This window comes from Scyliorhinus torazame, chromosome 6, assembly GCF_047496885.1.
Source record: "Scyliorhinus torazame isolate Kashiwa2021f chromosome 6, sScyTor2.1, whole genome shotgun sequence".
NCBI classification, from domain to species: Eukaryota; Metazoa; Chordata; class Chondrichthyes; order Carcharhiniformes; family Scyliorhinidae; genus Scyliorhinus; species Scyliorhinus torazame.
Window position 1 is genome coordinate 313,252,520 of NC_092712.1, and position 13,694 is coordinate 313,266,213.

The 13,694-nt window shown below is 47.7% G+C and overlaps 1 protein-coding gene and 1 long non-coding RNA gene across 7 annotated transcripts in view; one reads left to right on the forward strand and one right to left on the reverse strand.

The window, feature by feature from the left end:
• The window catches only part of LOC140425605 (uncharacterized), a 34,473-nt gene extending 27,727 nt beyond the window's left edge, over positions 1-6,746 (reverse strand). The window contains exons 1-2 of the long non-coding RNA XR_011947902.1: positions 6,623-6,746; positions 677-1,465 (exon numbers count right to left, since the gene is read on the reverse strand). This is a non-coding gene — a long non-coding RNA (uncharacterized lncRNA). The remainder of the gene's footprint in view (positions 1-676; positions 1,466-6,622) is intronic.
• The window catches only part of LOC140425604 (copine-4), a 620,467-nt gene that overhangs the window by 200,742 nt on the left and 406,031 nt on the right, over positions 1-13,694 (forward strand). Inside the window, exon 1 of one of the 6 annotated variants that reach the window (XM_072510093.1) lies at positions 6,746-6,784. The exons of the other annotated variants lie outside the window; for them this stretch is intronic. Within the exon in view, the coding sequence (XP_072366194.1) occupies positions 6,761-6,784 (24 nt within the window). The 5' untranslated portion in view covers positions 6,746-6,760. Of the gene's footprint in view, positions 1-6,745; positions 6,785-13,694 lie in introns of those variants that run through there. 6 annotated transcript variants of the gene reach the window in all.

Consider the following 13,694-nt stretch of genomic DNA (forward strand, 5'->3'; position numbering starts at 1 on the left):
TACAGGTGAGGGAGTGAGCAGTCAGGTAGATTACAGGCGAGGGAGTGAGCAGTCAGGTAGACTACAGGTGAGGGAGCGAGCAGTCAGGTAGATTACAGGTGAGAGAGCGAGCAGTCAGGTAGATTACAGGTGAGGGAGCGAGCAGTCAGGTAGATTACAGGTGAGGGAGCGAGCAGTCAGGTAGATTACAGGTGAGGGAGTGAGCTATCAGGTAGATTACAGGTGAGGGAGCGAGCAGTCAGGTAGATTACAGGTGAGGGAGCGAGCAGTCAGGTAGACTACAGGTGAGGGAGTGAGCAGTCAGGTAGATTACAGGTGAGGGAGCGAGCAGTCAGGTAGATTACAGGTGAGGGAGCGAGCAGTCAGGTAGATTACAGGTGAGGGAGCGAGCAGTTAGGTAGATTACAGGTGAGGGAGCGAGCAGTCAGGTAGATTACAGGTGAGGGAGCGAGCAGTTAGGTAGATTACAGGTGAGGGAGCGAGCAGTCAGGTAGATTACAGGTGAGGGAGCGAGCAGTCAGGTAGATTACAGATGAGGGAGCGAGCTGTCAGGTAGATTACAGGTAAGGTAGCAAGTAGAGTAAACTGTGCATTAATTCAGAGGAGAAGTTACGATTGATACACTGTTAGAGGTATCCTTTTCCAGTGTCTATCATCAGAGTTACACGAAACTCACAGCAGTAACTGTTCCCTCCCTCCTGGGATCAGTCGCTCGGTGGTTTTGTGTTGTAGCTGAGATTTGAGTTGGTTTGGAGGCAGGATTTGAATTCTAGTCCACACTGTGTAAATCTCAGTGCGTACGACATGAAAGCATAATATTGCCGCTTCAGGTCAATGACCTTTCATCACAGCATCTGACAAAAGGTCATCGACCCAAAATGCTAACCGTTTCTCTCGCTCCGCATTTGCTGAGTATTCCCAGCTTTCTCCATGTTCATTTCAGATTTCCAACGTCGGTAGAGTTTTGCTTTTGTACAGGAAAGATTCCTGATCTTGGGAACCACATCAGTTCTTGGTACAGTGGGGGGCCTGTTAGCTCAGTCGGCCAGCATGGGCGGGTTTGAGTCCCGTTCTTGCTGAGGTGGACTTTTGACCTGCTTCCTCGGCCTGCACCCGACAGTGGCAACAGCAAACCATCACTGACAAAAACTGCCAAGAACACACACGATGAGCCAGAAAGCTGCCTGGGGCAGAGCACACATGAAGAGCTTCTTAGTATCGCGAGAGGTGCGATTGATTCCTTTTGTTAGTAACACTTCCGTCAGCTTCAGGGCGTTAAATTCAGGGGCAAAACATTCTCGACCTGTTGTTTAAATTGAAAGTGCTCATTTTGTTCTTCGTTTCAATCCTGCAAAACTCTTTTGCCTCTTTTAAATAGTTCTTCAGTGAACTTGGCAGCACTTTCCTCATTGTTGGTCTTAACTTTTCCTCCAGAAACCTTGTCGGCTCAAATGGGAATTCTGACCTATTGGAACAAATGGGGTTCCATTAGCATCGGTAATGGCAAAATGTTGGGAGGACTGAAGGCAATGGGTGCGATTTGCCCAAAAGGGAACCAAGCCCCGAGCGAGCACGTTTAGCCGCGTGTTTCCCAGTGATCGCAGTGCCGGGAAACGCACGGCTATTCGACGCGACTCGCGTTGTAAAAGGAGCCTGAATGAGGAACACACGGCCGAGGCTGCATACAGCCCCATTTTGTACACTCGCTGGAACTCCCCAGTGTTTAAAAATGGCGTCCTGATCTCCAAGGTTCCCAAAACAATCCCTCCCCCCCCCCCCAGCTCCCAGCCTGAACGCACAATGGGAAGGAACCCTGGCCCATCCCCCACAACTTCCCAACATCCACACAGGGCACCCCCAGCCCAAAAGCGCACAGGCAAAAAATACCAGCTTGGCAGTGGCAGGCTGGCACCCTGGCAGTGACCATGCCAGCTGGTACCCAGGTCCACAATGGGGGACCAGATGGAACGGCACTCGTGGGTGTCTCTATGGGGAGAGGATGCCCCCAGCTGCAAGCCCTTTGGGCAGGGTAATTCCCTGTAACAGATAGTGCCATCTTGGCACCCTGGCAGTGACCATGCCAGCTGGTACCCAGGTCATGTTGGATCTTGCGAGGTGTGTCGAGCCGGGTAGATCCCGAGAGTATCCCTTCTTTCATCGGCCACGCTGCTTTTCCGGCGCAACATGGCCATTGGATCGTGCCCATTGTTTCCAGTCCCTGCTCCCAACTCCGTTCCCAAACTCCATTCCTCACCCTGCAACAGCTTGCGATTTAATCAGTCCGTTTGCAACCTTGCTGTCCTGTTTCTTCGACCTCATATTTGTGCTACCACTCTGACTGCTTACTTCTATCTCTGCAACCTTGCCTGGCATTGGCCCTGCTCCAGTTTGTCTGCTGAAGCTCTTAGCCACGCCTTTCCTGCCTCTGAAATTGGCTATTCCAACAAACCCCTGGCTGGTCTCCCGTGCTCTGCCCTCCAAACACTTCAGGCCGTTCAAACCTCTGTTGCCCCTGTGCCAACTCCCACCAAGTCCCACTCCCGGACCACTCCCCGTGCTCTCTGACTTACATCGGCTCCCACTTAAGCAATGTCTTGATTTTAAAATTCTCATCCTCGTGCTCAAATCCCTCCACGGCCTTCTCTCTCCCCATGTCTGTAACCCCCTCCAACTCGGAACCCTCCGAGGCGTCAGCGCTCATTTCCTCCGATTTTAATCGGCCCACCACTAGCGGCTGTACCTTCAGCTGCCGAGCCAACAACCTGTAGGATTCCCTCCCTAAATCTCTCCGTGTCTCTTTGTCGCTTTCCTCTTTTAGGACATCCCTTATAACCTAGCTCTTTAGCCAAGCTTATGACCTAATACCTCCTTACACAACACAGTGTCTCATTTTACTTTATTGTGCTCTTGTGAAGCACCTTGGGAAATTTCATGAGGTTACAAGGAGCGATATAAATATGTTATTATATTGTTCATGGATTTGTTTTATCACAATCAGATGCACCTTTGGCAATAAGATAATTAACCTCCCGAAACACTTCCTTTAATTGCTTCCTTTGGGTGGTTGACGCTGAAAGCATCAACAGCTGGAATTTGCTGTTGACGTTTGCTCAAATTCAGTAAATTAGGGGGAATTTCTGGAGGATCCCGTCTCTGACCAATGGCGGGCCTCTTCCCGTCACCGAGGAAACACGCCGCAGAGGGCGTGGAAACCCCCCGCCCCCCCACCCCACCATTTTCCGACACCAATTTTAACTTTTCCTTAATTTCCTTTGGAAAACCTTTCCCAATTCTGCTCATTGACCTGAAACGTTAACTCTGTTTCTCTCCCCCCCCCCCCCACAGACGCTGCCAGGCCTGCTGAGTATTTCCAGCATTTCCACTTTTTATTTCAGATTTCCAGCTCTTGCTTTGCTCTTGGGAGTTGTTAGAATGTTACATCGTCTGCACCGATACAACATGGGTATAATGCGGCAGCACGTCTAATTTTATGTGTGCACGCAGTCGTTTCATGGCAGCAGTTTTACATGGCAGTGGAGAGGGTGAGGCGGTCCCATTCAATAGGTTTAACCCTGCTATTGTTTTGCAGCAGCTTCTGGAGTTGAAAGAGTTAATCACAGCCATTCCCGAGTGATGAGTGAAGCTTGGTTAAAGAGGCTTTAAACAAATTGATTTGAAGCCCTTGAAAAACTAACTGGAGTGAACAGATTATTCATGCTACGCATTGTAAATTGACATTTACCCTGGGGAAGAAGCTAAATACATCGGACGCCAAGGACTGAGTTGCCATGATTTCAGGACAGTAAAATTATAAATGATACGGGCTATCAATTGACAGGAGATGCTCACGGCAGGATATTACAGACAGCCTGAAGTGTTGGAAGTAAGACGGAGAGCCCTGCACTAATGACACAGTGACTTGGTTTCGGCCTTATACCTGAGCGAAGCTGACCAGCAAAATAAGAACAGCATCTGAAAGATGCATAACAAATGAGAAGCAAATTTATCAAACAAACCTAATCTATGGCCATTGTACAAATGGCCCTCTCCTCTACAGACACAGGTGTCCCGAGGAAAACCAATTGAAAAACATCAGGAGACAATTTACATCGTTAATTTCTTTACTTCTGTATATTGAGCGCTGATGTAAAGCGCGGTGTCGGAAGAACTCGAGAGCAAACAAAGAAGTAATTTAAAAATAATAGAAGCAAATTACTGCGGATGCTGGAATCTGAAACCAAGAGAGAAAATGCTGGAAAATCTCAGCATCTGTAAGATGGGAAAAGAGCTACTTTTCGAGTACAGGTGACCCTTTGTCAAAGCATTGTCCTCAGAGCATTACTCTGCGTTTCTGGATTACTAGCCCAGTGACAACACCGCCTCCCCCTGGCAGTCAGTGAAACTGCTTTTAAAGGGTGGTCACTGTTGTAACGTAGGAAACATGGCAATCGGTTTGTGCCTCGGTTCTTAAGTCTCTGGAATGGGAATTGAACCTCCGCCTCAGACTCCGAGGCAAGGCTGCTGCCAACTGAGCCACAGCGATCAGAGGGGGGAAAGAAAGGGTCTCCGAGGTTTTCCAGAGCTCACAATCGAGAGCCATGACTCAGCATAAGAATGTTATTGTTCAGAGGCCAATTACTGTTAATGTGTGGCAAAGCAGCGCTCAAACATCCCGTGCGGTGCAGTCGGAATTGTGGGATTTGCAGACGGTTTGCTCCCTAAAATGGCAACATTCTTTTGACCCCCACCAACAACGCTGGCACAATGGCTTTTAAAAAAAATTCCCTCCAGTGCTCTTTGTTTCTTATTCATCCTTTCAAGCGGCGTCATTCGTTACCCATCCCTAATTGCCCCTGGGCTTTTTTACAGAAAGTTAAGAGCCACCCACACAGCAGTGGGTCTGGAGTCACAAGGGCGTTAGTGAACCAGATGGGTTTTTGCAACAACCGATCATAGTTTTCATGATCCCCTGAGACTGACTTTATGTTCCAGATTAATTAATTGAACTTAAATTCCAACAAACTGCCACGAAAATGAAAATCGCTTATTGTCACAAGTAGACTTCAGTGAAGTTACTGTGAAAAGCCCCTAGTCGCCACATTCCGGCACCTGTTTGGGGAGGCTGGTGCTGCTGGCCTGCTTGAAAAGCCAGCGATTTAGCCCACTGTGCTAAACCAGCCCCTGAGCCTCAGCCATGGTGAGATTTGAACCTGTGTTGCCAGCGTGTTAGCCTGGGCCTCTGGATTGCTAGCCCAGTGACATAAACACAACGCCACCACCTCCTCCATGCTGTGCTCTGAGGTGTCAGATAAGACCTGTTTGTTAATGCTTTTAACTGTGTTAAGATCAGGTAGGCATTATGTAGTCAGATCGCTGTATAATTTGGCAGTCGTGCTTAGATTTAAATTTTTGAAAAGGCAAACAATGCTATAGAACGAGCTGGGAGTCGGAGCTGAAGCATGGAGCAGACATTTTAAAGCACTGTCAATAAAAGGGCAGCACGGTAGCACAGTGGTTAGCACTGTTGCTTCACAGCGCCAGGGTCCCAGGTTCGATTCCCGGCTTGGGTCACTGTCTGTGCGGAGTCTGCATGTTCGCCCCGTGTCTGCGTGGGTTTCCTCCGGGTGATCTGGTTTCCTCCCACAGGTCCCGAAAGGCGTGCTTGTTAGGTGCATTGGACATTCTGCATTCTCCCTCCGTGTACCCGAACAAGCGCCGGAACGTGGCGACTCGGGGATTTTCACAGTAATTTCATTGCAGTGTTGATGTAAGCCTGCTTGTGACAATAATAGATTATTATTATTAAAACCTGTTACACACACAGAAACGTGTGTCTTCTCTGCCTTGCTCTGACAGACACATAAAATCTGTAACAGGTCCATTGGACTGCTGCTCATTCTTTGTTTTGGAGTAGAGTGCTCCAGATTATTCAATCTTCTCTGATGGGTAAAACCTCCCAGCTCTGCTATCATTTTGCATTCTCTCTTTATCCATTTTCATAACATGGAAAGCTGAACTATGCAGGGTGCCTCAAACGTGTGACCGAAGCAAGGTTCTGCATAGGTCGAACATAACTTCCCTGCACTGCAAGTTACCCTCATCCACCAAGAACATAGCGACTGGAGAAGGCAACTCAGCTCCTTGAAACTGTTCAGTGAAATGATGGCTGATTCGTCACCTTAACTGCCTTTCCTCCCTATCCCTTAATGCTTCTGGATAACAGCCTTCCATCAATCTCATACTTCTGATTAATAATTGATCCAGCATTAACTGCCCTTTGTGAGAGATAGTTCCAAACCGCTACCCAGCTCTGCATGAAGCATTGTTTGCAAATTTCACTCCAAAAAGGCCTGACTAACTTTTCTGCCATGTCTCCTCATCTCTCGACGCCCCAACCAGTGGAAATTCTGCAGCGTTTACTGGAAGCGAACCAGTGTTGACGTTTGCACCGCTTGACGTTTGGTGGGGAGAAAGAAAACATTGCTTCCAATCTGGATGTTGGAGAAAATGTGAGGTTGCAATCCTCCCAGGGACCCGATAATTAACAAAACATTTGGATTTCATTCTCTCAGTCGGATTGCTACTTTGCCATGCCCCCCCCCCCCCCACCCCACCGTTATACCTTATACGAGAGTCACGGGACCGGACCGATCAGGTTTCCAGTGACCATCGAAGAATATGAACTGTCCCACTAAAGGACTGGAGTTCCCTTCGCGAGCGGCATCAACCCGGATATAAAAACTCCGGCCTGGATTTGGGGATGCGGGAGTCCCTTTGGGGAGTGGTGTGTATAGAGTTTTCTCGTGATCATTAAACCGTGGTCGTTTCTCTCCCAGTGCTTGCTTCCTCAAGACTTAACATTTGTCATTCACCATAATTAATTGAGGTGTCGATTCGCAGATTGAATAGAAAAATTAGGATATTATTTCAGTGAACGGCAAAGTTAGAAGCTATCGATTTTAAAAAGTTATCTCACAGGATGTGGGCGTGGCTGGCTGGGACGGCATTTATTGCACATCCCTCATTGCCCTAGCTGCTTTCTTGCATCGCTGCAGTCCATGTCAATTGGCGGGTTGATGAGCTGCAAGAAACGCATTAGCTTAAGGATACCACTCACCTGGTTGAGTTTAACTGGCTGTGAATGAGCTGCTTTCAGAGAACATTAAGCCCAGCACAACTAATTGCGTAAGGATTGATTTTTCTTCTGTAACTAACATGAGACAAGATCAACAGCTCTTTTAAGAAGTTCAAATTATGGTGTCAGTTGATCAAGTAGCATCTTCTCAAGAAGCTCAACTAATAAAAGTAAAAATTTTGTTTTATTCAAATTAATATAATCTTAAGGCTTGTGTCACCAAGGAAGGGGTTCGTCCTTTAGAGAAATAACTTTAGTCCATCTTCATTTGCCAAGAATACTTGCATTTGGAGCAGAAGATTGTAAGGAATGGAAAAATGAACTGTGTTTGGAAGGACCGTGGAGGCAGGCAGGCCCAACTCATCCCGCTGTCGACTGCCATACCGGTTCGCTGGAATCTCACTAAAATGCCTCTGTATGATGTCAACCTGAATATTAAGCCTGAAGCTGAAACCAGGCTGATGAATTGAGGCAGCTTCCCAGACCATTGAGGCGACCAGTGCTCCATCTAGCCTCCTATTGGCCCACTAACCTCAAGAACCCCCCAGTAATTGGCCAATTAATTGGATACCTCTTTGAAAATTGCTTCCAGGGCCCCTCTGCCGGCAACGCCGGGTTTCCAATCTGGGCTTGGATCTAGTGCTAGGATTGTGACCCTGGAATGATAATCCAGCCCAGTGTGTGTTGGCGTGCATTTGCGTGTGTGTGAGTACACATTTGTGTTTGTGCGTGCTTGTGCATGTGTGTGCCTGCATTTGTGTGCGTGTGCGCTGTCATGGGTCTGCCCAGTACCAGGTAGAAATCTGCCTAGTAACAACAGTAAAACAAATGTAACAAGGCATGGTGGGATGAGATTTTAAAAGTAGCGAGATGCCGGTATCTAAACAAATTATATATAGTTGCTAACATTCTGAGAAGCAGAGAGGCATAACATTGTGGTGCAGTGGTTAGCACTGCAGCCTCATGGAGCTGAGGAACCGGGTTCGATCCCGGCTCTGGGTCACTGTCCGTGTGGAGTTTGCGAATTCTCCTAGTGTCTGCGTGGATCTCACCCCCACAACCCAAAGATATGCAGGGTAGGTGGATTGGCAATGCTAAATTGCCCCTTAATTTGAAAGAAAATGTTTTAAAAATGTAGCAGAGGGGCAGATTACATCTAACTGCCAGAGGGGCGAGTTTGAAATCTAACAGCCAGGAGCCTAGACTAGCACCTAAGTCTGAGGTGCTTATGGTGGCACTGAAACCTCCATAAAGACAAGTTAATTATGTTCGCTGGACCAGGAAAAGATGTTTCCCAGACTTGACTACCCCACTGTCTTGTGTGGTAATTATAAGCAGGATTCCACTTAGAGATTTACTTAAATTTGGATGTTGTTTGGAAAAGGGAAATTCTTGAGGAGTTCAGGGATCTTAGATATAACTGGAATGTGGCGACTAGGGACTTTTCACAGTAACTTCATTGCAGTGTTAATGTAAGCCTACTTGTGACAATATTCTTCTTATTATTCTTATTATTACAATTTGGAACAAGAGGTACATTCTACATTAACTGTGTGTGTGTGCAAGGGTGGCATGTAGCGCAGTGGTTAGCACTGCTGACTCATGGCGCCGAGGACTCGGGTTCGATCCCAGCTTTGTGTCACTGTCCATGTGGAGTTTGCACATTCTCCCTGTGTCCGCGTGGGTCTCACCCCCACAACCCAAAGATGTGCAGGGTAGGTGGATTTGCCACGCTAAATTGCCCCTTAATTGGAAAAAAAATAATTGGGTACTCTAAATTTTTTTTAAAAACTGTGTGTGTGTTTAGTGATTCATGTACTTGGTTGTTCTGGAGTATGGCAGTCCTGTTTGTGTATATTTGGCATTTCTTTGATTTACTAAGTAGTTGTTAATAATTGTTACAGGCAACTGGGCTGGTCCTTCACTCTGAGCCTTCACTTGCCTCCTCACACCATTCAAAAAAACCCAGAGCTCCACACCCCCACGAACCGGTGTTCCAAGTTAGGATACCCTCATCAGCGTGATTCGTGACAGCGCGCTGGGCATGTGCGCGCTGGCATCCGTGTGTGCGCGTGAGTTCGCGTGTGTGCTTGTGCATGTGTGTGCGTGTGTGGTTTTTTTTTACAAACTCAAAACACCCGTTCTAATTTCTGCCATGTTCGTGTTTTTCAAGGGAGAAGCGAGCAGAGAAAAAGTGTCCATTTAAATAAAGAAAGGTTGGCTCATGGCTGCTTGAGCGAACTTTGTAATGGGGATCTTCGACTATCAATGGCAGATGATGAAAATGTCACAAATGAGCTCAGTGATCATATTCCTCCATTGTTTATAAACAAGTTGCCTGAAGAAAAAGGTCGGTGATGTGTTAGGCAGGTTGGTTCGATGTGGACTGCACTCAATGCAGGGAAGTTAGAAACAGACGTCTAACACAGGAGAAGATCCAACACTGTTTTATTCAACTAGATGAACTGCTGTACATATTCAGCTGTGGGTCGACACTATACTGATCTGACTAGTGACCTTGTAGTAGCCTGACCAGACTTACTAGCTACCGCATGGTGTTTGCACTTGCTAGCTCGTGGACTCTGACTGTCTCAGTAGCTGGGTCCCGGGAGAGCGGGAAACCTAGTGCCCTCTGGCTTTATAGTGGTAGTGTCCTGTCTGGTGATTGGCTGTGCTGTGTTGTGTGCTTGCTGGTCACCCTGTGTGCATCTCATTATATACATGAGTGGATATTATGACAGTCAGTAACCCAAGTTGGCAGAGAGAATCTGCATTGGCGCGATTCAGATTACTTGTTTTGACAGGTTTCAAGATCAGCTGTAAGAATCAGATGTTGTGACGAGAGTTCTGAAGTGTCAGTGTGATTGTTGCTGGTCCCCGTGACAGAGGAACCAGAGGCCGGGGGCTGAAATCACCCAAGTGGGAAGAATTTAGATGTGTCTCATGTTGGAAGTAGACCTCTGTTTGTTTGAGCACAAGATCATAAAAAGTAGGAGCTGAAGAATCAGGAGCAGGTGGAGGCCATTCAGCCCCCCGGGCCTGCTCTCCGCCATTTGATAGGATTATGGCTGACCTGAATATGGCCTTAACTCCACATTCCTGCTGTCTCCCATGACCCTTGACTCCCTTGTCGATCAAAAACCTGTCGAACTCCGCCTTGAATATGTTGAATGACCCTGCGACCTCTGCTCTCTGGGGAAGAGGATCCCAGACTAACGGCCCTCTGGGAGAAGAAGCCTCTTCACCTTCATCTTAAATAGCAGGCCCCATATTTTGAAATAGTGGCCCCTGAAGGAAACATTCCTCCCCCCACCCCTCTGCCCCCCCAGCACCTACCCCGTTAAGACCCCTCAGAATCTTTTATGTTCTAAAACCATCACATCTCATTATTCTAAACTGCAATGAGTATGGGCCCATTGAGGCACGATCAATTGGACAAAGACGATAGTTGAATCCAACTGAGGCTTTATTGCTATCAGATGTGTGGCCTCCCACAGCAGCTGGCGAAATGGCTGCTGGCTGGAGGACACACATATTTATACAGGCAGGCACTAATGGCGAACCTGTAATATAGGTCCTACTGTACAACACCTAATACAGGTTCAACAGTGGTTTACCACATTCACCCCCTGTTAAAAATTGAGTCCGGCGGGGATGGTGGATAACTATGTACAACAATGAGTTAATATTTACAAGATTTGAGCAAACAAATGTCCTTTGATGTCCGGTGGACCGGTCCGAGGTTTAGCCGGTCTGGGGCCTTGATGTTCCTCTGGGAGTGACGCAATGGTGTCAGCGAAGTTGGTGCCGATCTGGTCGTAGGCGACTCCCGGAGCGTGCTGAAATCCTCTTCATAGATTCAACTATCGTCTTTGTCCAATTGATCGTGCTTCAATTTATTGCTATCAGATGTGTGGCCTCCCACAGCAGCTGGCAAAATGAGATTTGATCCAATTCCAGTCACAAAAGCGTCCCGCATAAGGAGGTCTGTGTGTTCCTTGGCCATAACGGCCTGACAGTCACAGTCCCAGACTAGTGGGATTAGGACCCACCAGAAGTCTTCTATGGACTCACCGGGGAGTTGAGAGCGAGTGGTGAGTGCGTGCCTGGTGAAGAGCGTGTTTGTTTTCTGTGCGTAGTTGTCCTTGAGTAGAGTCATGGCTTCGGCGTAGTTCGGCGCGTCCTGGATTAACGGAAAGACTTTGGAGCTCAACCTGGAATATAAAATCTGAATCTTCTGAGCCTCCGGAACAGGGGTTGGCGCCGCGTTGATATACGCTTCGGAGCAAGCTAGCCAGTGCTGGAAGTCCTTTCTGGCGTCGCTTGAGTGCGGATCCAGCTGCTGGCGATCCGGTTTGATACGGAGGTCCATCCTTAGAAACTGATAGCAATAAATTGAGGCACAATCAATTGGACAAAGACGATAGTTGAATCCAACTGAGGCTTTACTGCTATCAGATGTGTGGCCTCCCACTGCAGCTGGCAAAATGGCTGCTGGCTGGAGGACACGCATATTTATCCAGGCAGGGACTACCGGCAAACCTGTAGTACAGGTCCTACCGTACATCACCTAATACAGGTTCAACAGTGGTTTACCACATCCAACTTGCTCAACCTTCCCTAAGACAAATCCCTTTGTCTCGGGGATCAGCCCAGTGAACCTCTTCTGAACTGCTTCCAATGCAAGTATATCCTTCCTTAGTGAGGTGACCCAAAAGGATAGTACTCGAGCTGGGTTCTCACTGGGCCTTCCCGATCACACCATGATGAGTAATATGTCTCCAGTAACTTCAAAGTCTCCAATAATTTTAATTACTAATCCAAACGGCTTGTAAAGAGCTGAATTGATTGTTGGGCAAAATATAGACGGTTGTCTCTGTATTGAAATGCGTCGGTGTTAATTAAGTACACTAACCCCTTATTACCTCATTGGTTCCAAGGTCAGGACTATAATTAATGATTAATTTGCGCAGGCAACAAGAGAGGCCTGAGTGATGGGCCGGATGCGTCAATGAATCATGGAGCTTTGCCTCCATTCCGGCTTTTCCACAAAACTTGCATTTTCTTTTAACCGGCTTTGAAAAACATGAAGGAAAATACAATTGATTGGACAAAGGCCTACCGAGGTATTTCCCAGCTTGTAAAGCCTGCTGGGGCGATTAGGACGAGGGCTGACGATGAACGGAAAGGGAAAGAAATGTCAAAATGAAAGCATCTGTGGCAATCGTAAGGGAGAGCACGTCTTTAAACACCAGGGGGCTGTTCTTCTCTGCTGGCGAATGACTCTCTCGCGAGCATTGAATCGTGAGCACGTTCGGCAGACTGCAGAGAGGGGCAGTTGAGAGTCCATCACGTTGCTGCGGATGTGGAATCACGGACCGGGCAAGGACAACAGATTTCCTTCCCTGAAGGAGGAATTCTGGGATGAGGGAATGGGGCTGACTGACTGCTCGAGAGAAAGTTAGCATGGACCCAATGACTTGACTCTATGACTCTGACCTTATTATACTGAGCATGACTTTGCGCTAATTCGTACTCAATCCTTCTACAAGCAGCATGTTATAAATTGCAGTGCACATTACAAGATAACCTCAGCCAGTGCAGTGCATGGGATGCCAGGTCAGTGGAATATTAATGCCAGTGGCAACTCGCCAGCCTGGTGAGCCATGCCCACAACGCCTGCGCTCATTAGTAGGAATGAAGGGTTTTAGTTTGAGTCAGACTATGTATCTCTCTGATCTCTCAGGAGATTATCTGCGTGGTCCTTGTGGATATTTATCTCCTGCCTCCAGTCACCTGGGTGATTGTTTGGTGGATTCACATCTCTTTTGTAATATGGTGACGAAAGAACGTAGAACATACAGTGCAGAAGGAGGCCATTCGGCCCATCGAGTCTGCACCGACCCACTTAAGCCCTCACTTCCACCCTATCCCCGCAACCCAATAACCCCTCCACTAAGGGCAATTTAGCATGGCCAATCCACCTAACCTGCACGTCGTTGGACTGTGGGAGGAAACCGGAGCACCCGGAGGAAACCCACGCAGACACGGGGAGAACGTGCAGACTCCGCACAGGAAGTGACCCAGCGGGGAATCGAACCTGGGACCCTGGCGCTGTGAAGCCACAGTGCTATCCACGTGTACCGTGCTGCCCCAAGAGAGGGAGGGATGTGACCTTTTGGGTGGTCCAGGATTGCCTGACACCTGCAAATGTAAGGATTTGAGCTGTCTGATTTTCCGATAGATGCAGAAACTCCCTGATGGGTTTGTCATCTGATCCCTAGCAACCTGATGGAAGGATCTGGTCAGCCTTGTACTTCTGCACACATCTCTGCCAAGCTCCAATCATCGCACTCAGGATCAATCATCAAATGGTTTAATGGTTGAAAAACCACTCAATCCTTCGGATGAAGGTAACTGAATGAGAGTTCAGGAGAAAGTTTGGTTGAGACTATGCTAATGTGAGTGTACCGTATATAGACTATACGGTACACTCTACACTACATATGCGGTGGTCACCTGACCTGAGTTAAAGGTCTGATTGAATATGTTAGAGATG